General features: G+C 39.4%; 1 protein-coding gene across 10 annotated transcripts in view; it reads left to right on the top strand.

Annotated features, from left to right (window-relative positions):
* The window catches only part of DOCK10 (dedicator of cytokinesis 10), a 159,664-nt gene that overhangs the window by 84,861 nt on the left and 58,521 nt on the right, over positions 1-16,282 (top strand). For all 10 annotated transcript variants that reach the window (XM_061365177.1, XM_061365183.1, XM_061365179.1 and 7 more), the window contains 7 exons: positions 3,621-3,804; positions 5,691-5,776; positions 7,948-8,031; positions 9,957-10,112; positions 11,653-11,874; positions 12,620-12,742; positions 13,367-13,449. In XM_061365177.1, the coding sequence (XP_061221161.1) occupies positions 3,621-3,804; positions 5,691-5,776; positions 7,948-8,031; positions 9,957-10,112; positions 11,653-11,874; positions 12,620-12,742; positions 13,367-13,449 (938 nt within the window). The remainder of the gene's footprint in view (positions 1-3,620; positions 3,805-5,690; positions 5,777-7,947; positions 8,032-9,956; positions 10,113-11,652; positions 11,875-12,619; positions 12,743-13,366; positions 13,450-16,282) is intronic.

The following is a 16,282-nucleotide window of genomic DNA, read 5'->3' as shown; positions in this document are numbered from 1 at the left end:
TATGGTAGCAGATGATGCATATGTTCTTTGCCCATGGCACACATGAAAAAAAATATCATAAAATGTTACGTTGCATTGAAATTATTTTCTTAGCTGCCAGTTTTTACTTGATGCTTACTAAGAGCATATGTGCTTGTTGTGGGTTAAAGAAACTCAGGTTACAAACACTGGCTGTTGGCCGAGCGGTAAATTAATCCTGTATCCTAAGCCTTCTTGAAGATCATCACTTTTGGAGGTGATAGAGTCTTAATGGCAGCAGGTAGGACAGAGCCTTCTTGTTGATTGTGACTTGGAAAAATAAATACCCAGAAATGTCTGATACCACCTTTTGTTATTTTTATTCCCACTAGGATTGAGTCCTCAGCTTCCAACCCCCTACTTCTGCCTTTCCTCTAATTCTGTTAATGTATTTCATTTTTTCCCCCTTTTTTTCTGTTCTGTGCAAGATGTTATTTCAATAGGATGTACTGTAGTTGATCTAGCCCCTTGTGTCACTGAATAAGGAAATTCCTTTTTTTAGTTATATTTTATTCCTTAACTTGTAAAGATTGGTAACAGTGCTAGTGCAGACTGATTTGCAAGTTGACTTGAAAGAAACCTTTCAGGTAATGCAGTGGAAGACCTCTGATAAAAACATGCTTCCGTTGATTGGAAAGTCTCTCCTTCACCACTGAAACCCTTCAGAGCAAGAAATGCAGTCAGTGAGTAACCCGGGGAGCAAGCATTTGCTGACAGTCTCTGCTGAGCCTCATTCCTGCACCAGGAAAGTACCAGATCTGCAGGGAGTGACTCTTTACCCTGTGCAGTTACAAAGGCTGTTTTTTATTTTAAACAGGTATAGGACAGGATGGAGGTAAATACGTAGAAGAGCAATGATTTTTGCCAGTGTCAGTCCATTGGTTTGAAATGTAGCTTGGAAGTGTGGCAGAAGCCATAGAGCTGATTCTTATACAGAAATCCTGTTTAGAAGCTCCTGCTTGCTGGCAGTGTGTCCTTTAAGATGGGCCTCAGCCAGAGCTCTAGTTAGGTCCTGAACATCGCTGTAGTGTGGTTTTTAGGTGCAGATTAACTGTTATCCCAGAGGGTGCCTGTTCTGCTGTGTTTTCTGACACTCCGTGACAGCAACAATGTCTTGACTGCTGTCTTTTTTACTAACCTCTAATAAAAAAAGTTCAAGAGACTTTTGAAATCCTTCTCCTGAAGTTGAGCATCTGCCTTCTAAATCTGCAGTGTTCCTGCAACTGTTTGAACTTTAAGTTCTCCTCTCGCCTACTACAACACTAGTTTTTGCGACTGATCTTTGACTGACATTTAGAATGGGATGCACAAGTTTATCAGCTGTCTTCACTAGTAAGAAGTGAGAGTCATAGCCAAGGGGCTAAGAGGGCAAGGATTATCAGCTAGTTTTCACAGTCTGTAATGGAATTAGAATCATAGGTCTGAGAAGAACAAAGAAACTGTTGTACAGTTGTCATAAACAAGGATACCATAAAATGTGAAGAAAGAGTTCGGTAAAACTGAAGATTTAGAGGAAAACTGTGATGTAAAAGTTCTGATTTACTGAGTTTTAATGCCACCATAAATCATTTAACTCTCTATGAATGACTTTGAGCTTCTGTTTGATACAAGTAAACATCCTGGAGAAATCATCTCCAGATAAAATACAAAATACTTCCAAAACAGTTCTGTTATTTTGGAAGAATGACCCTGCAGGCATTAGACTTAGCCTGATGTTTCTTTCATGTAGTTTCTTTTTCAATCTTGCATTATTTCCTTCTGGAAGAAATTTTAAACTTGGAATTAAGTGGTGAAGATTACAAATCAACCTCAAGGTCCATATACCACATGGAAGAACTTATAGAGAAGCAAACTGAGAAAGGGTACTTTACTCTTTTCCCATTTCCTGATCAGGGAGAAAATAGTTGGCTTTAGATTTGAAACAAAGACTTTCCTGTAGACCTCATCTGCTTGCCAGAAGTCTGAAGTGCAGATGGAAAAGTGGATATTGAAGTTTTCCTGCCTTAATGTTCTTAAGATTCAGCATGAGATGTATTGCTCTAATAGATTATGTCTAATAGCGTTACAGTACCTGATTGAAAGATCTTGGTCATGACTGTAAGGGGAAGTACAAAATATAGACGAGAAATACGTTCATTTTAATGCTGTTCAGAACTTTATGAAGATAAATGAAAACACAATTTTTTTTCATAGATAGTGCATAAATAGGTATAAACAATCCACTTATGCAAATTATCTTTACAAGTTTTGAATGGCCACTGCCTAAGATTTATGGCTCAGTTTGGTTCAGCTTCTAGCTCTTGGTCAAGCCCTAATGTTATATGAGTAAAAATAGGTTTCAGTGAAACATTAGTCTTTGTTTTAGCTTAATTTGAATGTATGCAGTGATTGGAGGGTTAGAGTGATTTAAGGATCAAGAAAAATATTGAGCACCTGAGAACCAATTGCTACAAAACCCTATGCTGGATGAAATTTATATCCCTGAAAGAATTTTCACCTCAATAAAGTACTTGAGAGGAAAACTATTTCCTACCAGGAGAACTTCCAGTAGCAAAACTAAAAAATAGTGCACATGCATGCACATACACACACACATGATCCCAGGTCAGTTTGAAAAGCCAAGATTTGACTGATTCTGTTGACCCAAGAAGCTCCAGAAGTTTTTCAGTCTTAACTGATTCCTGAGCTGGATCATGACATGTAATATAAGGACTGGAGCAAGTTATTAACAGCAGATTGGGAAGGGATCTTCTAAATCATCTCTGCTGCTGGAAAAAAATGTTAATGGAATTTTATTCTGAGTGCCTTGGGTTCTCTGTCTCCTCTTCTGCTAATCAGTATCCGATTCGGCCTCTGTTCCTCTTAAATAAAAATACCACTATCACCTCAGCATCTGGATTAGAAGCTATTCTTAGTAACTTATTGATATAGAACTGTGATGAGAAATAGTTATAGTATGTAGAACTACAGGCCTCCATTGTCATATTATTTGAGACTGCTAATAAAGAAAACTAAGTGGAGTCAAATGGCCAGTTATGGAGTAGATGTTTCTATCAGCATCACTCTAAGGTTAGATGTGTCAACAAAGTGATGGCAATTTTCTGGAATACTAAAAATGAAACAGTGGTGCCAGTGTCCATAGTCAGTGGTTGTAAAAGTTTGATGAAGTAATAGGGGGTAGGAGACATCAGTGTTCTTTGAGATTTAAGCAAGGAGGAAAGAAAAATGATGCAACTGCCTTCATAAGACCGAGAGATAAAAGCCTCACTAATTTGATAAATTTCAGGAATGAAGCACATTCTATTTGATCACATCACTTTGTTCAATTTTATTGAGCTGTTTCAGTAACTGAGCACCTGTTAATTCTTATGACAGAAATTGGTAGATATTTGGCCATAGAAAATCTTAGATACACAAAGACCCAACTATAAGTTGATATAAATTTTTACTAATATTAGAGTGCCTGAATTTTCTTTAAAGGTTTTGCTTAAATGTTCTGTTTAAGGAATGATAATATACAAGTCTATCTTATGGATGTCTATTTCAGTACTTTTTTATAATTAGTTCTAGTGTTTATTTTTCTTTTCCTTTTGTTCCAACAGAATAACAGGCTTAGGAAACATGCCTTTGAGTTGAAAATGAATGACCTCACATACTTTGTGCTGGCAGCTGAAAATGAGCAGGATATGGATGACTGGATTTTCACTCTCAACAAAATCCTGCAAATAAATCCAGAGGGAACCATTCAGGAGAGGAAAAGTGCAGATCTCACTGACCTGAAATTGGGTAAGAGTGAATAGTCTCTTGTATTGTTGGGTTTCTTTTTTAATCAAATGCGAAGAATTGAACATTTGAATATTACCATTGAATCATTCTAACTGCCTGAGTCTGTAATGGATTCTGCACCTATTGATTTCTGACAAAGCAGCACCAGTCTTTTGGCAATCCCTGAACAATGTCAGCTAACTCCCCACAGATCATTTCAAAACGCTGTAGGGGAGATAAAGTTGCTCCCCGCAAAGTCAGCAGGAGAAACGTGGCTCTACTGTGCATATGCAGCTCTTTTTAAATATAGTCCTCTCTGTCGATGACTTTACAGTACTTTGTGTTTTACTGGCTTGGGAGTCTGAAGGTTTTAAAGAGTTTTGTGTTGGAGAGAGGTTCAGTCAGTGCTTTTTCCAGCATTTTGTTGTCTTTAAAAATCTGGAGCTAATAATGTTAGAAAAAAAAGTCCCAGCTGTGGTATATTGCTCTTTCTGTGGAAGTTTATTGACTTTTTATGTCTTGCTTTTGTGAGTTTGTGGATTAATATGCTTTCACTATGGAAGAAAGATTTGGATGCTCAGTTATACTGTACTTTTCATGTGGCAGTAACTTCTGCACAATAAATCCATGTTCAGTTTGGATGAACCCCAACTGAAATTCTAAGACTGAAAACACTTGAAATCTTAATACAGATTTGAACTGCTTGTGCTCTGAGCTGGATCAAAGCTTTGAATCCACATGCATCTGATTCTTGGGGAAGTTCAGAGGTAATTGAAGGCTTTAGCCTGGTGTTTATAATAAATTCCAATTTTGGAGGAACAGGATGCTCTTCATATAGCCAAAGATGTTTTTATAATTTGGAGGCACAAGAGACTTGCACTTCAGAATTGGAGAAGTACTTCTGAAAATCCTACCCATAAGGGTTATTAATGAAACAGGAAGAAATATGTGTTTAAAAGGTCAGAGACATAAGGCTAACAGAAAACAGAAGTCTCTACTGGTAAAAAAAAACTGATAACGAGCAACAGGAATGTGCTATGGAGTTAACTTGTTCAAAGGCATGATACTTTCTTGGCAGAAGAGCCCTCAGTGGCTCTAATGACTTATTTCACATTGGGCTGAATTACCTAGTGAAAGCAGAGTGGTCCCTGATGAGCTAAGTAAAGCAAAAAGGTTGCTGTGTAGTTCTGTTCTCTGGATCCATAGATATGCAGCTCATGGAGTCTGAACTGCACCCCTCCCCTTCCCAAAGAGGAGGTTGGGTGGTCCATGCCTCACTGAAGACTCCCTTTACTGGGAGTCCAAAGTCTTTCAGTTGATGTAAACCTTTGGTGTTGCCTCAGAAGGGACCAATAGCAAGGAAGCAAAGGAAAGTGTCTTTGTTGCATTCATTTGTCATGAATGAATGTGTCAGATGTGTCATTGAGGAGTCAGGCCTCTTGTTACATATTGAGATTGAGTTACAGAGAGGGACTTTTTACAAGGGCAATGGTTTTAAACTGGAAAAGATGGGAAATTTTTTGCTATGAGGGTGGCGAAGCACTAGAACAGGTTTTCCAGAGAAGCTGTGGCTGCCCCATCCTTGACAGAGTTCAAGGCCTGGCTGAATGGGGCTTGGAGCAACCTGGTCTAGTGGAAGGTGTCACTGCCCATGGCAGGGGGGTTTGAACTACATGATCTTTAAGGTTCCTTCCAACCCAAACCATTCTATGATTCTATGATACAGTAAGCAACCGTGGGAGGTGAGGTTGAGGAGGATAGAGGTTCACATTAGTTATCTTTTCCACTTGTTAACCCAGTGATATTAAAAGGACTAAAAATAATAGCATGAGGATTTTTTTTAAGCCAATGGTAATAGCCAGTATAATAAAAACAATTGGGTTTTTTTGTTTTTAATTCTTTTCAAGACCCTGCAGAAGTTTCGATGAATTGTGATTGCTCTCAAGAAGAGACTGATTCTTCAGAAAACACCTTGCACCCAGACTTCGCAAAAGTAATGGCAATTATATTTATCTTTACAAGTTTAATAGTAGTGCTAACTAGGTGAAAAATGACTGCCAGTAGATGATCATTTATACTGTGAAAGTTTTGAATATATAGCAGAGCCCATTGTGATTGCTAGAAGCATGACAGATGACAGGAATAATTCTCTTTCTGAACAGAAAACAGGCTTTGTTTAGATGAGAAAAGCTCCACTGAACATAAAGAAAGTGGGTGTTCCCTAGAGCGGTTTGATTTGGATGTGTGAAGTCAATAAGAATCTGATCCCTGCAGTTAGCTGTGAAATATTTACTCCTTTTAACTGCATTTCAGAAGAGTTTGGCCCTTGGAGAGCCAAGATTTCCTGTGTGACTTACAAGGAAAGCTGTGAACTCCTTATCCCCTTACGTAGCTTCATTGAAAGATATATGTAGTGTCAGGGGCGGCATTTTGTCTGCTGGATCACATAAACTGCTTCATGTGGATGAGATAATTGTAGACAGTGATAAGAAGCTTTCTGATGGAAAACTAGATTGGAAGTGTTTCACTGCTTTTTCTTAAATGATCGTATGATCTGGTTTTGTAATCTTCTGTCAGTGAGCTGCTATAGATACTATCTACAGAGCCAAATGCTAGTTGAGGATGTTAGTCCCACAGATTTGAACTGAAAGCTGTATATTCAAAGGAGGACAGACTTTTGTCTGTATTTTAATGTAGGTTGCAGTCATATATATGAAGTGGTCACCTAGAATTAAAAAACAAAAAACAGGAAAAAAACCCACACACACAAAAAAATAAAAACTGACCAACCAGATAACATGTAACTGGGCTATTAAGGACAAGAGCAATATCTGATCATCTCATCTGTGGATAGATACTTTCTAATGGTTTGCATAATGCAGATATCTCAAATATATCTTAAAGATAGCTCAAAGACCACTGATTGCCTGCAAGGCTAAAGTAGACAGTCTGCATATTCTGTGATGCTTGCATTGCCCTTGAAAGTGTTTATTCCTAGTGTGTCGCCTCTCCATCCCCCTTGCTGTCTAGGCCTAACTGCAGTGGTCCCTAGTCTATGGCAGATAAATCTTCTGATCCCATCTCAAACTAAACCAGTAGACCAGGGACACATCAGGACCTGCTTCTGCATGAGTGGGGTGTGTTAGAAAGTGAACACAGAGCTCTTGGTCTTGCTTGTTATTTAATGTGTGTCAGCAATGTCATGTTACTGTGAAAAACACAGAATGTTGAATGGGAGCTGAACAAGAGTATGTCCTGTACCATGTCAGCTGAGGTTTGTGCTCAGTCTTGAGCAACCAGGAAAGCTGTGGACTCCATTAATAGTGCAGAGATTGAAAAATAAAGAAGCATTAGGAAAAGCAAAGTGCAGAGAAAGACTGAAGGAACTGAGCATGTTTAGACTGAGGAAAAATGTTTCAAAGATATCATTAGGGACTGTCAGGGGAAGGGAATGTGTAGGACATAACTTTACCTGTTGGGTAAATGGGCTTGAATAGCAGGGGGAAAATTACCAAAGTTAAGACATAAGGATAAGCTTTTAAAAAGCAGGGTAGGAAAGCACCAGGTGGGTTCAGGAGGTTGTTGAGTTACTTTTATCAGAGAACTTACTATTAACATAGGCATGTGTCCATCAGAAATAAGACAGGTGTGACTGATCCTGCCTTGTGACCGAAGGATAGATGTGGAGAGGACTCCCAGCCTTACTTTTGGGTGACGTGCTGCAAACTGTGTGACTGCCCGCCTTGTAAGGCTGAACTGCACTTTCCTGCCCCACTTTATGCTCTAACTCTTCCCAAGTGTTTTTCTGTGGGGATCGTTTGGTTTGCTTTGGTTTTACCTCAACTTGGGAATCCCTAAATTTGTTTTAGCACAGTGATCTACAGTTCTGACATCTTACAAAATGGTAACATTGTCTTTAGTAACATATATGAATTCTAATTACTTGATCTATTTTGAGGTTCCTTAGAAGTGTATCATGGCCTGAAAATCCTTGCGTCACAAGCATATAACACTCAAAGAGTGCTTGAAGGTGCTTTGGGTTAACCACTGCAGAAATCTGAAGTATTGTCAGAAGTGAAACATTGATTATCCATTTAGAAGTCTTAACAACTCCATGGATTTCTGTTCTTATGCAGAAAACTAATTTATTATCTATCACCACAGTACATCACAGAAACGGAAGAAACAGTGAAAGCTTCTCGAAATACAGAGCGGCTAAATCTTTTCTCATTGGATCCTGATATAGCAGTAAGTGATGTATATTTATTTTTCCCCCAGGTTCTTTGAAGTTTTAAAATACAGGTGAGTTAGCTAAGCCACCAGAGTGGGTTGGAGTCCAGCAAGAAATTTGGTATACCTGAGACTTCAGCTTTGAAGGGTGAGGGGAGCTATCTCTAGTCTATAGAGATTTTGGTGTAGACTCTAGCGATATCTGATCATAGAATGGTTGAGGGTGGAAATGACTTCTGAAGGTTGTCAAGTCCAGGATAGCTAAGCTTTGAAACATCAAAGCAAACTGAAGATATTACAGCAGCAGAATCTTCTCTTGGACTGGGCATGTTATCAGAACAGGGGTTTTATTGTTATTCATTACACTGAATTTGACTACAGAAATCTGAATGGATATAAAAAACAGTGGGAAATTACAGTTGGAGGTCTATGTGAAAAGAAGTTTAGCTGGAAATGTAGGAAGTGCAGGTTGTTTTTCTTTCTATCTTCAGCTTTCTTATCACTTAGTGTCAGAGTTCATACTTGAAGGAATGTTATTCCTTGCACGGAATGTACATTGTGGCTGTGCTGCCATTCAGCGAGACCTGGACAGGCTGGAGAGTTGGGCGGGGAATAACTTGATGAAATATAACAAGGGAAAGTGTAGAGTCCTGAATCTGGGCAGGAACAACCCCAGGTTCCAGTATAGGTTGGGGAAAGACCTGTTAGAGAGCAGTGTAGGGAGAGGGACCTGGGGGTCCTAGTGGACAACAGGGTGACCATGAGCTGACACTGTGCCCTTGTGGCAAAGAAGGCCAATGGCATCCTGGGGTGTATTAGAAGGGGGGTGGTTAGTAGGTCGAGAGAGGTCCTCCTTCCCCTCTACTCTGCCCTGGTAAGACCGCATCTGGAATATTGTGTCCAGTTCTGGGCCTCTCAGTTTAAGAAGGACAGGGACCTGCTGGGGAGAGTCCAGCGCAGGGCAACTAAGATGATTAAGGGAGTGGAGCATCTCCCTTATGAGGAAAGACTGAGGGAGCTGGGTCTCTATAGTTTGGAGAAGAGGAGATTGAGGGGTGACCTTATTAGTGTATATAAATATATAAAGGGGGAGTGTCACGAGGATGGAGCCAGGCTCTTCTCAGTGGCAAACAATGATAGGACAAGGGGCAATGGGTACAAACTGGAACACAAGAGGTTCCACTTAAACTTGAGAAGAAACTTCTTCTCAGTGAGGGTGACAGAACACTGGAACAGGCTGCCCAGGGAGGTTGTGGAGTCTCCTTCTCTGGAGACATTCAAAACCCGCCTGGACACGTTCCTGTGTAACCTTATCTAGGTGTTCCTGCTCTGGCAGGGGGATTGGACTAGATGATCTTTTGAGGTCCCTTCCAATCTCTAACATACTGTGATACTGTGATACATTTGTTGGTGATTTAACTGGAAACTTCAGTTAAAAAGGCAACATGAGAAAAATCGGGATCAGTAATATATTCAAACTTGAAGCTTTTGTCAATCAACTGCTGCACCGTTATTAAAAATATTAAGTGTATTGAAATAGTGGTGTGGTGTATAAGTAAGGGAAAAGTTCTGAAGCCTAATCCTAAAATATGGTGTTATAGGCTGAAAATGTGAGGCTGTTTAATCTGTTTGAGGAAATTAAGATGAAAAGTTTCAGAAGTGGCAAGCAAACAAGAAACAATTAGAACCAAAATTATAGGAAACATAGCTTGGATCTATCATTCTGCCTCTTACATTGTGTATGTCCTCAGGTAATATTTTTGCTTTGCTTCCTAATCTATAAATTAGGAGTAACACTCATTTAGCAAGGTAATGTGAACATATCAGTAGTGACTTTTTGGGTTTTCCAGGTGCTTCAGTGACTGCCAGGCCCTCTAAAAAGCTTACTTAGTTTTGGCATGCCATGCTTTTCCTATATATAACATATTGCCAATTTGTTTCAGGCATTGAATCCTCAGAAAAAGGAGTTTCCAGGGACAAACTTGGTGATAAAGCCATTTGAAGAAAAGCCTACAAAGAAGATCCTGATCACTTGCAAATCGCTCAGTTTGAATCTCCAGGCCTGTGTTACTGAAAACGAAAATGATCCTTTGACCAATGTAAGTTTTAGTTATCTCCCTGTGAGTTCTCTCTTTCTTTTCTTTCTTTTTTTCTTTTATTCCATCATTCTGTACACTTGGTTCTTTGTAAAGAGACTGTAAAGTTAAGATGTATCATGCACACATACTGCAGTCACTACTCCCCCTCTGCCCATCCCTTAGAACCGAATAATGAAACTGGTGAACTTTTGAGTAAACATCTTGAAGCTGATTTAGGTTGTCAAATTTTAGCTACAGTTCAATATGGAATTTAAAACATTAAAATCCTTGATGTTTCGTAACAATAGCTTAAACTGTCAAGACCTATGTAGGGAGGCAACCGAATATCAGTTGCTGCTGAATTGTTTTTTTTGTTTTTCACAGAGAGACCAGGAACCAAGCAGATTAAATTACAGAAGAGAAGGCAAAATAGAAAGGACTGGCTGCTTCACCTGGTGGAAAAATCCCAGCTAAAAGCAGGACAAACCAGAAAATTTTACTTATTCTTACTCTAAGAAAAAAAGGGCAGGGAAAGCAAGATGTAGGTGTCAGTCTATAGCTTTTGGTTAGCTCTCCTCTGAAGCAGGAAAGTTTTGAGTAATCAGTGCCCTGGCAACTCAACTTTCATACATTACATATGAGGCATTGATTTATTTTTTTTCCCTAGTTTTTTTTTTTTTTTTTTTTTTTCAATTGAAGATGACCTCTGCAGTGAGTGCACATTCAGCATGTTGTAATCAATACTTTTTTGGCAGACTGGAATAACTGTTTAAATGAAGACATGATAACTGTGCCAAGGGCATGTAATAGTTCACTACAGAGGCTGGAAAAGCTCAGAATATTGTACCTGCTGTACATTGTTCTTTATCTCCAAAGTTTTAAGATTCTGATTTATGGACAGCTCAGAAGGTGTTATTCTGAGACTGATTTATTTCATCAGAACTGTGGAGGCTCTTTGGAGGTTACTTACAGTCATAGGATTTAATTCCCTGATACTATGCAATAGAATAAGTGGGCACTGTCAGAGTGGTTTGAATGCTCTTGGTTTCCTAGCAAAATGGAACATGTGTTTCCCACAGAATAATACACCCACTCATTTGTGTTTGTACCAGTAAACATTTTTCATCTACTCACATTTTGTCATCTTAGCGCCACATTTCTGACGATCCCAGGAAAGCCCACCCTCATTCTTCTTTCTTTTATAATGGCTTTGAACTGACATTCTAAAAATCCTGTAAAATGTTTCTTTATGGCTCTATTCAATTTACTCTAACAGTGATCTGTGACAAATACATTTGTTTTCTATTCTGAAAGTTTCTAAGTTAGCTGTCAATTACTGTTCCATTATCAAACTACCTATAAAAGCCCCTAAAATCATGTGGTTGGAAACTAGCTATTGCAGGGAAGTGTGTTTTTAATGTATGTCGTAATTTGTAAGTAATATTTGTTTGCTTTCTGGTGTTTTTTTTTTTTTTTTTTGTAGTTGCAGAAACCTATTAAAAGACAATCTACCACCTTGCTCTCAGTTATCGCTATATTATGTTTCTGGTGTTTTCTTCAGGTAGAGCCATTCTTTGTGAGCGTGGCGCTGTATGATGTCAGGGATGGCAAGAAGATCTCTGCTGATTTTCATGTGGATTTGAACCACACACTCGTTAGACAGATGATTTCAGGTTCCTCATTTTCATTAGAAAATGGCACTGTTGAGAATATAGACTCAAATGAAATGGAAGAACCACACGTGAAGGGGTTCCCAGAAGAATGGCTGAAATACCCAAAACAGGTATTCTACATGTGACCTGCATGACTTAGTGACTCGTGTGACCTAGTTTAGTTCAGTAGTATTCATTTTCATCAAAGAATTTATCTGTACTACCAGTGTTTCTTGCATTCAGGAATACTCCTTTTTTTGTGTATCGGCGGTACTTGAATACAGATCCTTGATTTTTGAGCTCCCTTTATAGAGTTTAAAACCATTTACAGTCAAAACTTTGAAAAAGGTTGCCATCTGTTATTCAGCGAAACCACCCATGTTTCCTGTACTCTGGGTGCATTAGATGATGTCTTCCAAACCAGTTAAACAAAACCACAGCTTAAAGGAACAATTAGGTGCTACATTACTCTCAAAGTTCTTCCACATTCTTGCTGTTGGTGTAAGCTTTACTCTGAAACTCCATACATTACCTTTTCTTCTCCCTGTCATTGCCCTTACGTGTGACTGATTTAGGCCAGCATTTAAGTACTGTCCAAGAAGAATAGTTAGGTTAGGTGATGCTAACATGGTCATACAACTTCTTGACTTGAGTCAGTCTGTTTGCAAGGTGCTGCATATGCACAGGCTTACCTCAGCAGTAGAACAAAGGTTTTATTTCCCATCCGGCTGTATTGAATATGTAGAGAGATACTAATCCTCAATAATCCTTTCTGAGTCTGGTTTATTGCTGTTCCCATCAACTGAGAGCACTGGCAGTATTTAATTTCTCCAGTATTGATATTTACTTTTTAACTGTTCTTTCTTTTCTCCCCAGGCTCTTTTCTCCATAAGTAATCCTCATTCTGAGATAGTATTAGTGGCAAAAATAGAAAAGGTGCTTACGGGAAACATTGCCAGCAGTGCTGAACCTTACATTAAAAATCCTGATTCGTTTAAGGTAATGTAACAGGAACATCGGTTCCTTCTTTGTCAGCCTCAGCCTATTGGAAGCTGAAGATACGGCAGATTGGGCTTACAAAACTCACCAGTGTGTGGTTGCTGAACAGGACAAGTTTACAGGAGGTCCCGCTTAAGAAAACAAATGTCCAAGCTCCATTGACGGAATGAATGAAGTATCATTTTGTCTGCAACATACAAATCCATTTGTGGTCATTCTTGTGGTAGTTATGTCTTAGCAGAGTCAAATTCTCTTTCAGCAGTCTGTTTGAAATCATGGGTTAGTGCACTTTGTATATAAGCAAAGTTGGGATGGGCATCTCTTTCTCCCTGAAAGCAGGCAGTGTATCTGTATTGGGTGTATTAGAGAAAACTGCAATAATAACTGCAACTAATGCAGTTCTGACTGAAGGGATGGTGAGGGGGTTTAATTTGTTAGCATCATCATATTCATCTGTGATGTCTTTGCTGTATTCCCTGGACCTTCTATGAAGGGCAGTATCAGGCTAAATTATTTTAAGGACACTATACACTCTTCAGCAGAGGAGTACTTGGATGTACTATGTGCTGCATTTCAGATATTATAATTATATTGATGGAATAATTAATATTTTCTTTTTTGTAGTGTGCACAGAAGGTGTTAAAATCCAATAAACAGTTCTGCAGCAAGCTGGGGAAATACCGTATGCCATTTGCTTGGTCAGTGAGGTATGTATTAATTCTTGTTATAATTTTATAAGCATTTAACAGCTTATTCTGCTCTTGAACTTGAATCCTCTTATTGTTTCCCACTTTTTCTGCCTGGAGCTAAGCAAAGCTTTCTACATGGTCCAGGATCCCAGAGGATCCTGCAGCTTTGTTATTGCATTGCCCTATTGTTCACATAGCTGAATGTTGGTCACTATCTCATTAAATGTTAATGTGGTGTAATGTTTTCCTTAGCTATGTAGTGGAGTAGCAAAGGTGGCTGACACTATCGATTTATTGTGAGCCCCACCACTGATTTGGTGTGAAAAATTACCAAAGAGGTTTCAAAGTTACAGTTTTCACAAGAATTTCCTGTGAAGATAATTACAGTCTGAAATAGAGTTTCAGTAGCCACATAAAATATAAGTGCACAGGTTTGAAGCTCTGTTCTTGTAATGATGCCTGTCAGGTTTTAAGAAAAATCTAACTAAGAATTTGGAGGTTATGGTGCCCTAAAATAGTGCCTTGGAGGTGATATTAAGGGATTATGCTTCAGGTACTCTTGCATTTTTAGTGGTTATCAGGGAACAAAGAGCTGTTATTTTCTTGTTTGGCAGGTCACTCAGGTTTCATTGCAGGTCAGTGCAGTGGTAATAATGGATTTTCGTTGTTTCTCTCCTCCTGGATGATTTCTTGCTAGTCTCGTCCTCAAGATGAGGCATCCCTGTGCCTCTTGATCCCCATCTACCAAATTAACTCACAAAACCTGATATGACTTAATTCTTTTGTTCTCCTTTTAAGTTTCTATGTCATTCCTTTCTCTGTCCTCTCAATTTTTTTTCTTCTCAGTCTTCTGTAATTTCTTCATTTCACTGTTGCCCTGGAATGAGAGAGCTCCCTGACTGAGTCCCTCCTGTGTGTCACTGTGACAGCTCTCCCTTCTTTCTGCCATGCACAGAGCAGGGAATATAAAATTTTATATTCCCTATAAAAAGGAAAACTGGATTACTGAGTAAAAATGTTCCTTTTTCTCTCTGGCTTCTGTTCTGACTGTGGCAGGCCAGGTGGAGAGCTGCCTGAAGCTGTAGGGAGTGAGGAGGAGAGGATCAAGTGCTAGATGAAAAAGTCACGTAGCATTGCCCATAACTGCGGGGATGGCTGTGGGGCTATGTGTTTCTGGTGTGGAGGTACAGAGCACCTAAGTGCAGAGTTTCCCCTGTTGCATGTAAAGGAAAGCTTATGATTTTAGAATATGATGCTTAAATGCAAAGGAGAAAACACAATGCAAGGTACAGCCATTTGAATGAAGAGTTAATTTATTTTTTATTGACATGCATTTTTGCCAATGTCCAGGAGGAATAGGAGCAGTACGTGTGTGCTCCAGAGAAAGGCAGGTAATGAATTCTGATCTGTCATCGCAAGCTTAGGGGTACTCATTAATATTTACTACTTCAGGGTAGCCAAAGGACCATTCATCAAAATTATATTGATGTGTGTCTCTTCGGTTGACAGAACTACTTTTAGTGTGTAATGGACCATACAATGGCAAGAGGTGCAGGCTTCGCATTAGACTGACTTGAGGCTTTTTATTATCTCCATCCTGCCTGTGGTCTCTGGCGGTGACATCAGTGATATTTCCTGCAACTCAGTCATTTCTGTAGCTATCTTGAGGTGGCATGATGATTTTAACTAGTTCAGGGTCTCGCTTGTCACTTATGCATGTGGAGAATGTGAAAATGTCCTTCTGCATCTTCAGCAAATCTTAGAGTGTTCCTTGCAAGGAAAAAGTACAGAAAGGTGGTGTTCCTATTTTGAAGGAAGTGCATTTCCCTTTCCTAGGATTCCCCAGGTGGCAACCCCCAGTTGCCTCTCAGTGAGAGGCAGCAGGCCAGAGGCAGGGTTCAGGCTGTGCCATATCATACCAGTACATGGATGCTGTGTATGTGCTACAGCTGTACTGCTCAAGCTCATTCCATAGTACTGTCTCTTGGCCCAGAACTGTACCTGCACTTGTTCTGCCTAAGGCAAGTCTAACAGACATGAGCAAAGTTTTACTTCTGTGCCTGGAAGGAGGATAGCACCCTAAGTGCCTGTCAGGCTAGGGTAGACTGAGAAAATGGTGCTTTTCAGAAAATTCCTTTCAGCTCTGTGTTACTTCAGATATTTTTAGCATTAAAATACCAGTTGGCAATTCCCTGGTCATCTTAGATCCATAGCATCATAGAATAATTTAGGTTGGACAAAACCTTCAAAGGCCACCTAGTCCAACTTCCCTGCAATGAGCAGCAGCTTCCAGTCACCACAACCATGTGAGCGGAGGTATTTTCTGTAGGTGGATTGCTACTGCTCATCTAAATGAAACAAAGCAGTTGCTGCTGCTGCATCCAACAGTAAGCGTTTGATAGATGAACAGATATATTTTCTTTTTGGAATTCCATGCAGACAGTTAATTGGCACAGGCTGGAATGTGGCAAAGGACATAAAGCAGGATGAGAGTGGTAGAGTTCCATCTGAGAGGACCTTGTTTGTGTGATACTCAGTACAGTGGGTCTGGGAATCACTGGGAGTCAGAGCCTTCTCCAGTCTGTTTCCTTGAGGCTTTTTGTGAATGGAAACTCTTAGCTCTAATCCCATACTTTTCAGTTAGAGAGATGGCAATGATTTGTTTCACTGGGTATTCTCTAAGAAATTACAGGCTTTTTTCTCTATGTGTGGTTCACAGTCTTAGAAAAGAAGATCAAAAATGCTTTACTTACTGTATATACTGTATTTTTTCTTTTGCTACGACAGGATCAGATCATGCCTAAATATATTTATCTATCCAGTAATTCTGGCTGTGATCTCTCAAATATGA

Source organism: Neopsephotus bourkii, unplaced genomic scaffold (genome assembly GCF_033783945.1).
Source record: "Neopsephotus bourkii isolate Nb327-2 ecotype Australia unplaced genomic scaffold, CSIRO-AGI_Nbou_v1 NB_1279, whole genome shotgun sequence".
Lineage (NCBI taxonomy): Eukaryota > Metazoa > Chordata > Aves > Psittaciformes > Psittacidae > Neopsephotus > Neopsephotus bourkii.
Note: the sequence above shows the minus strand (reverse complement) of the source record. Positions and strands in the feature narration are given on the sequence as shown.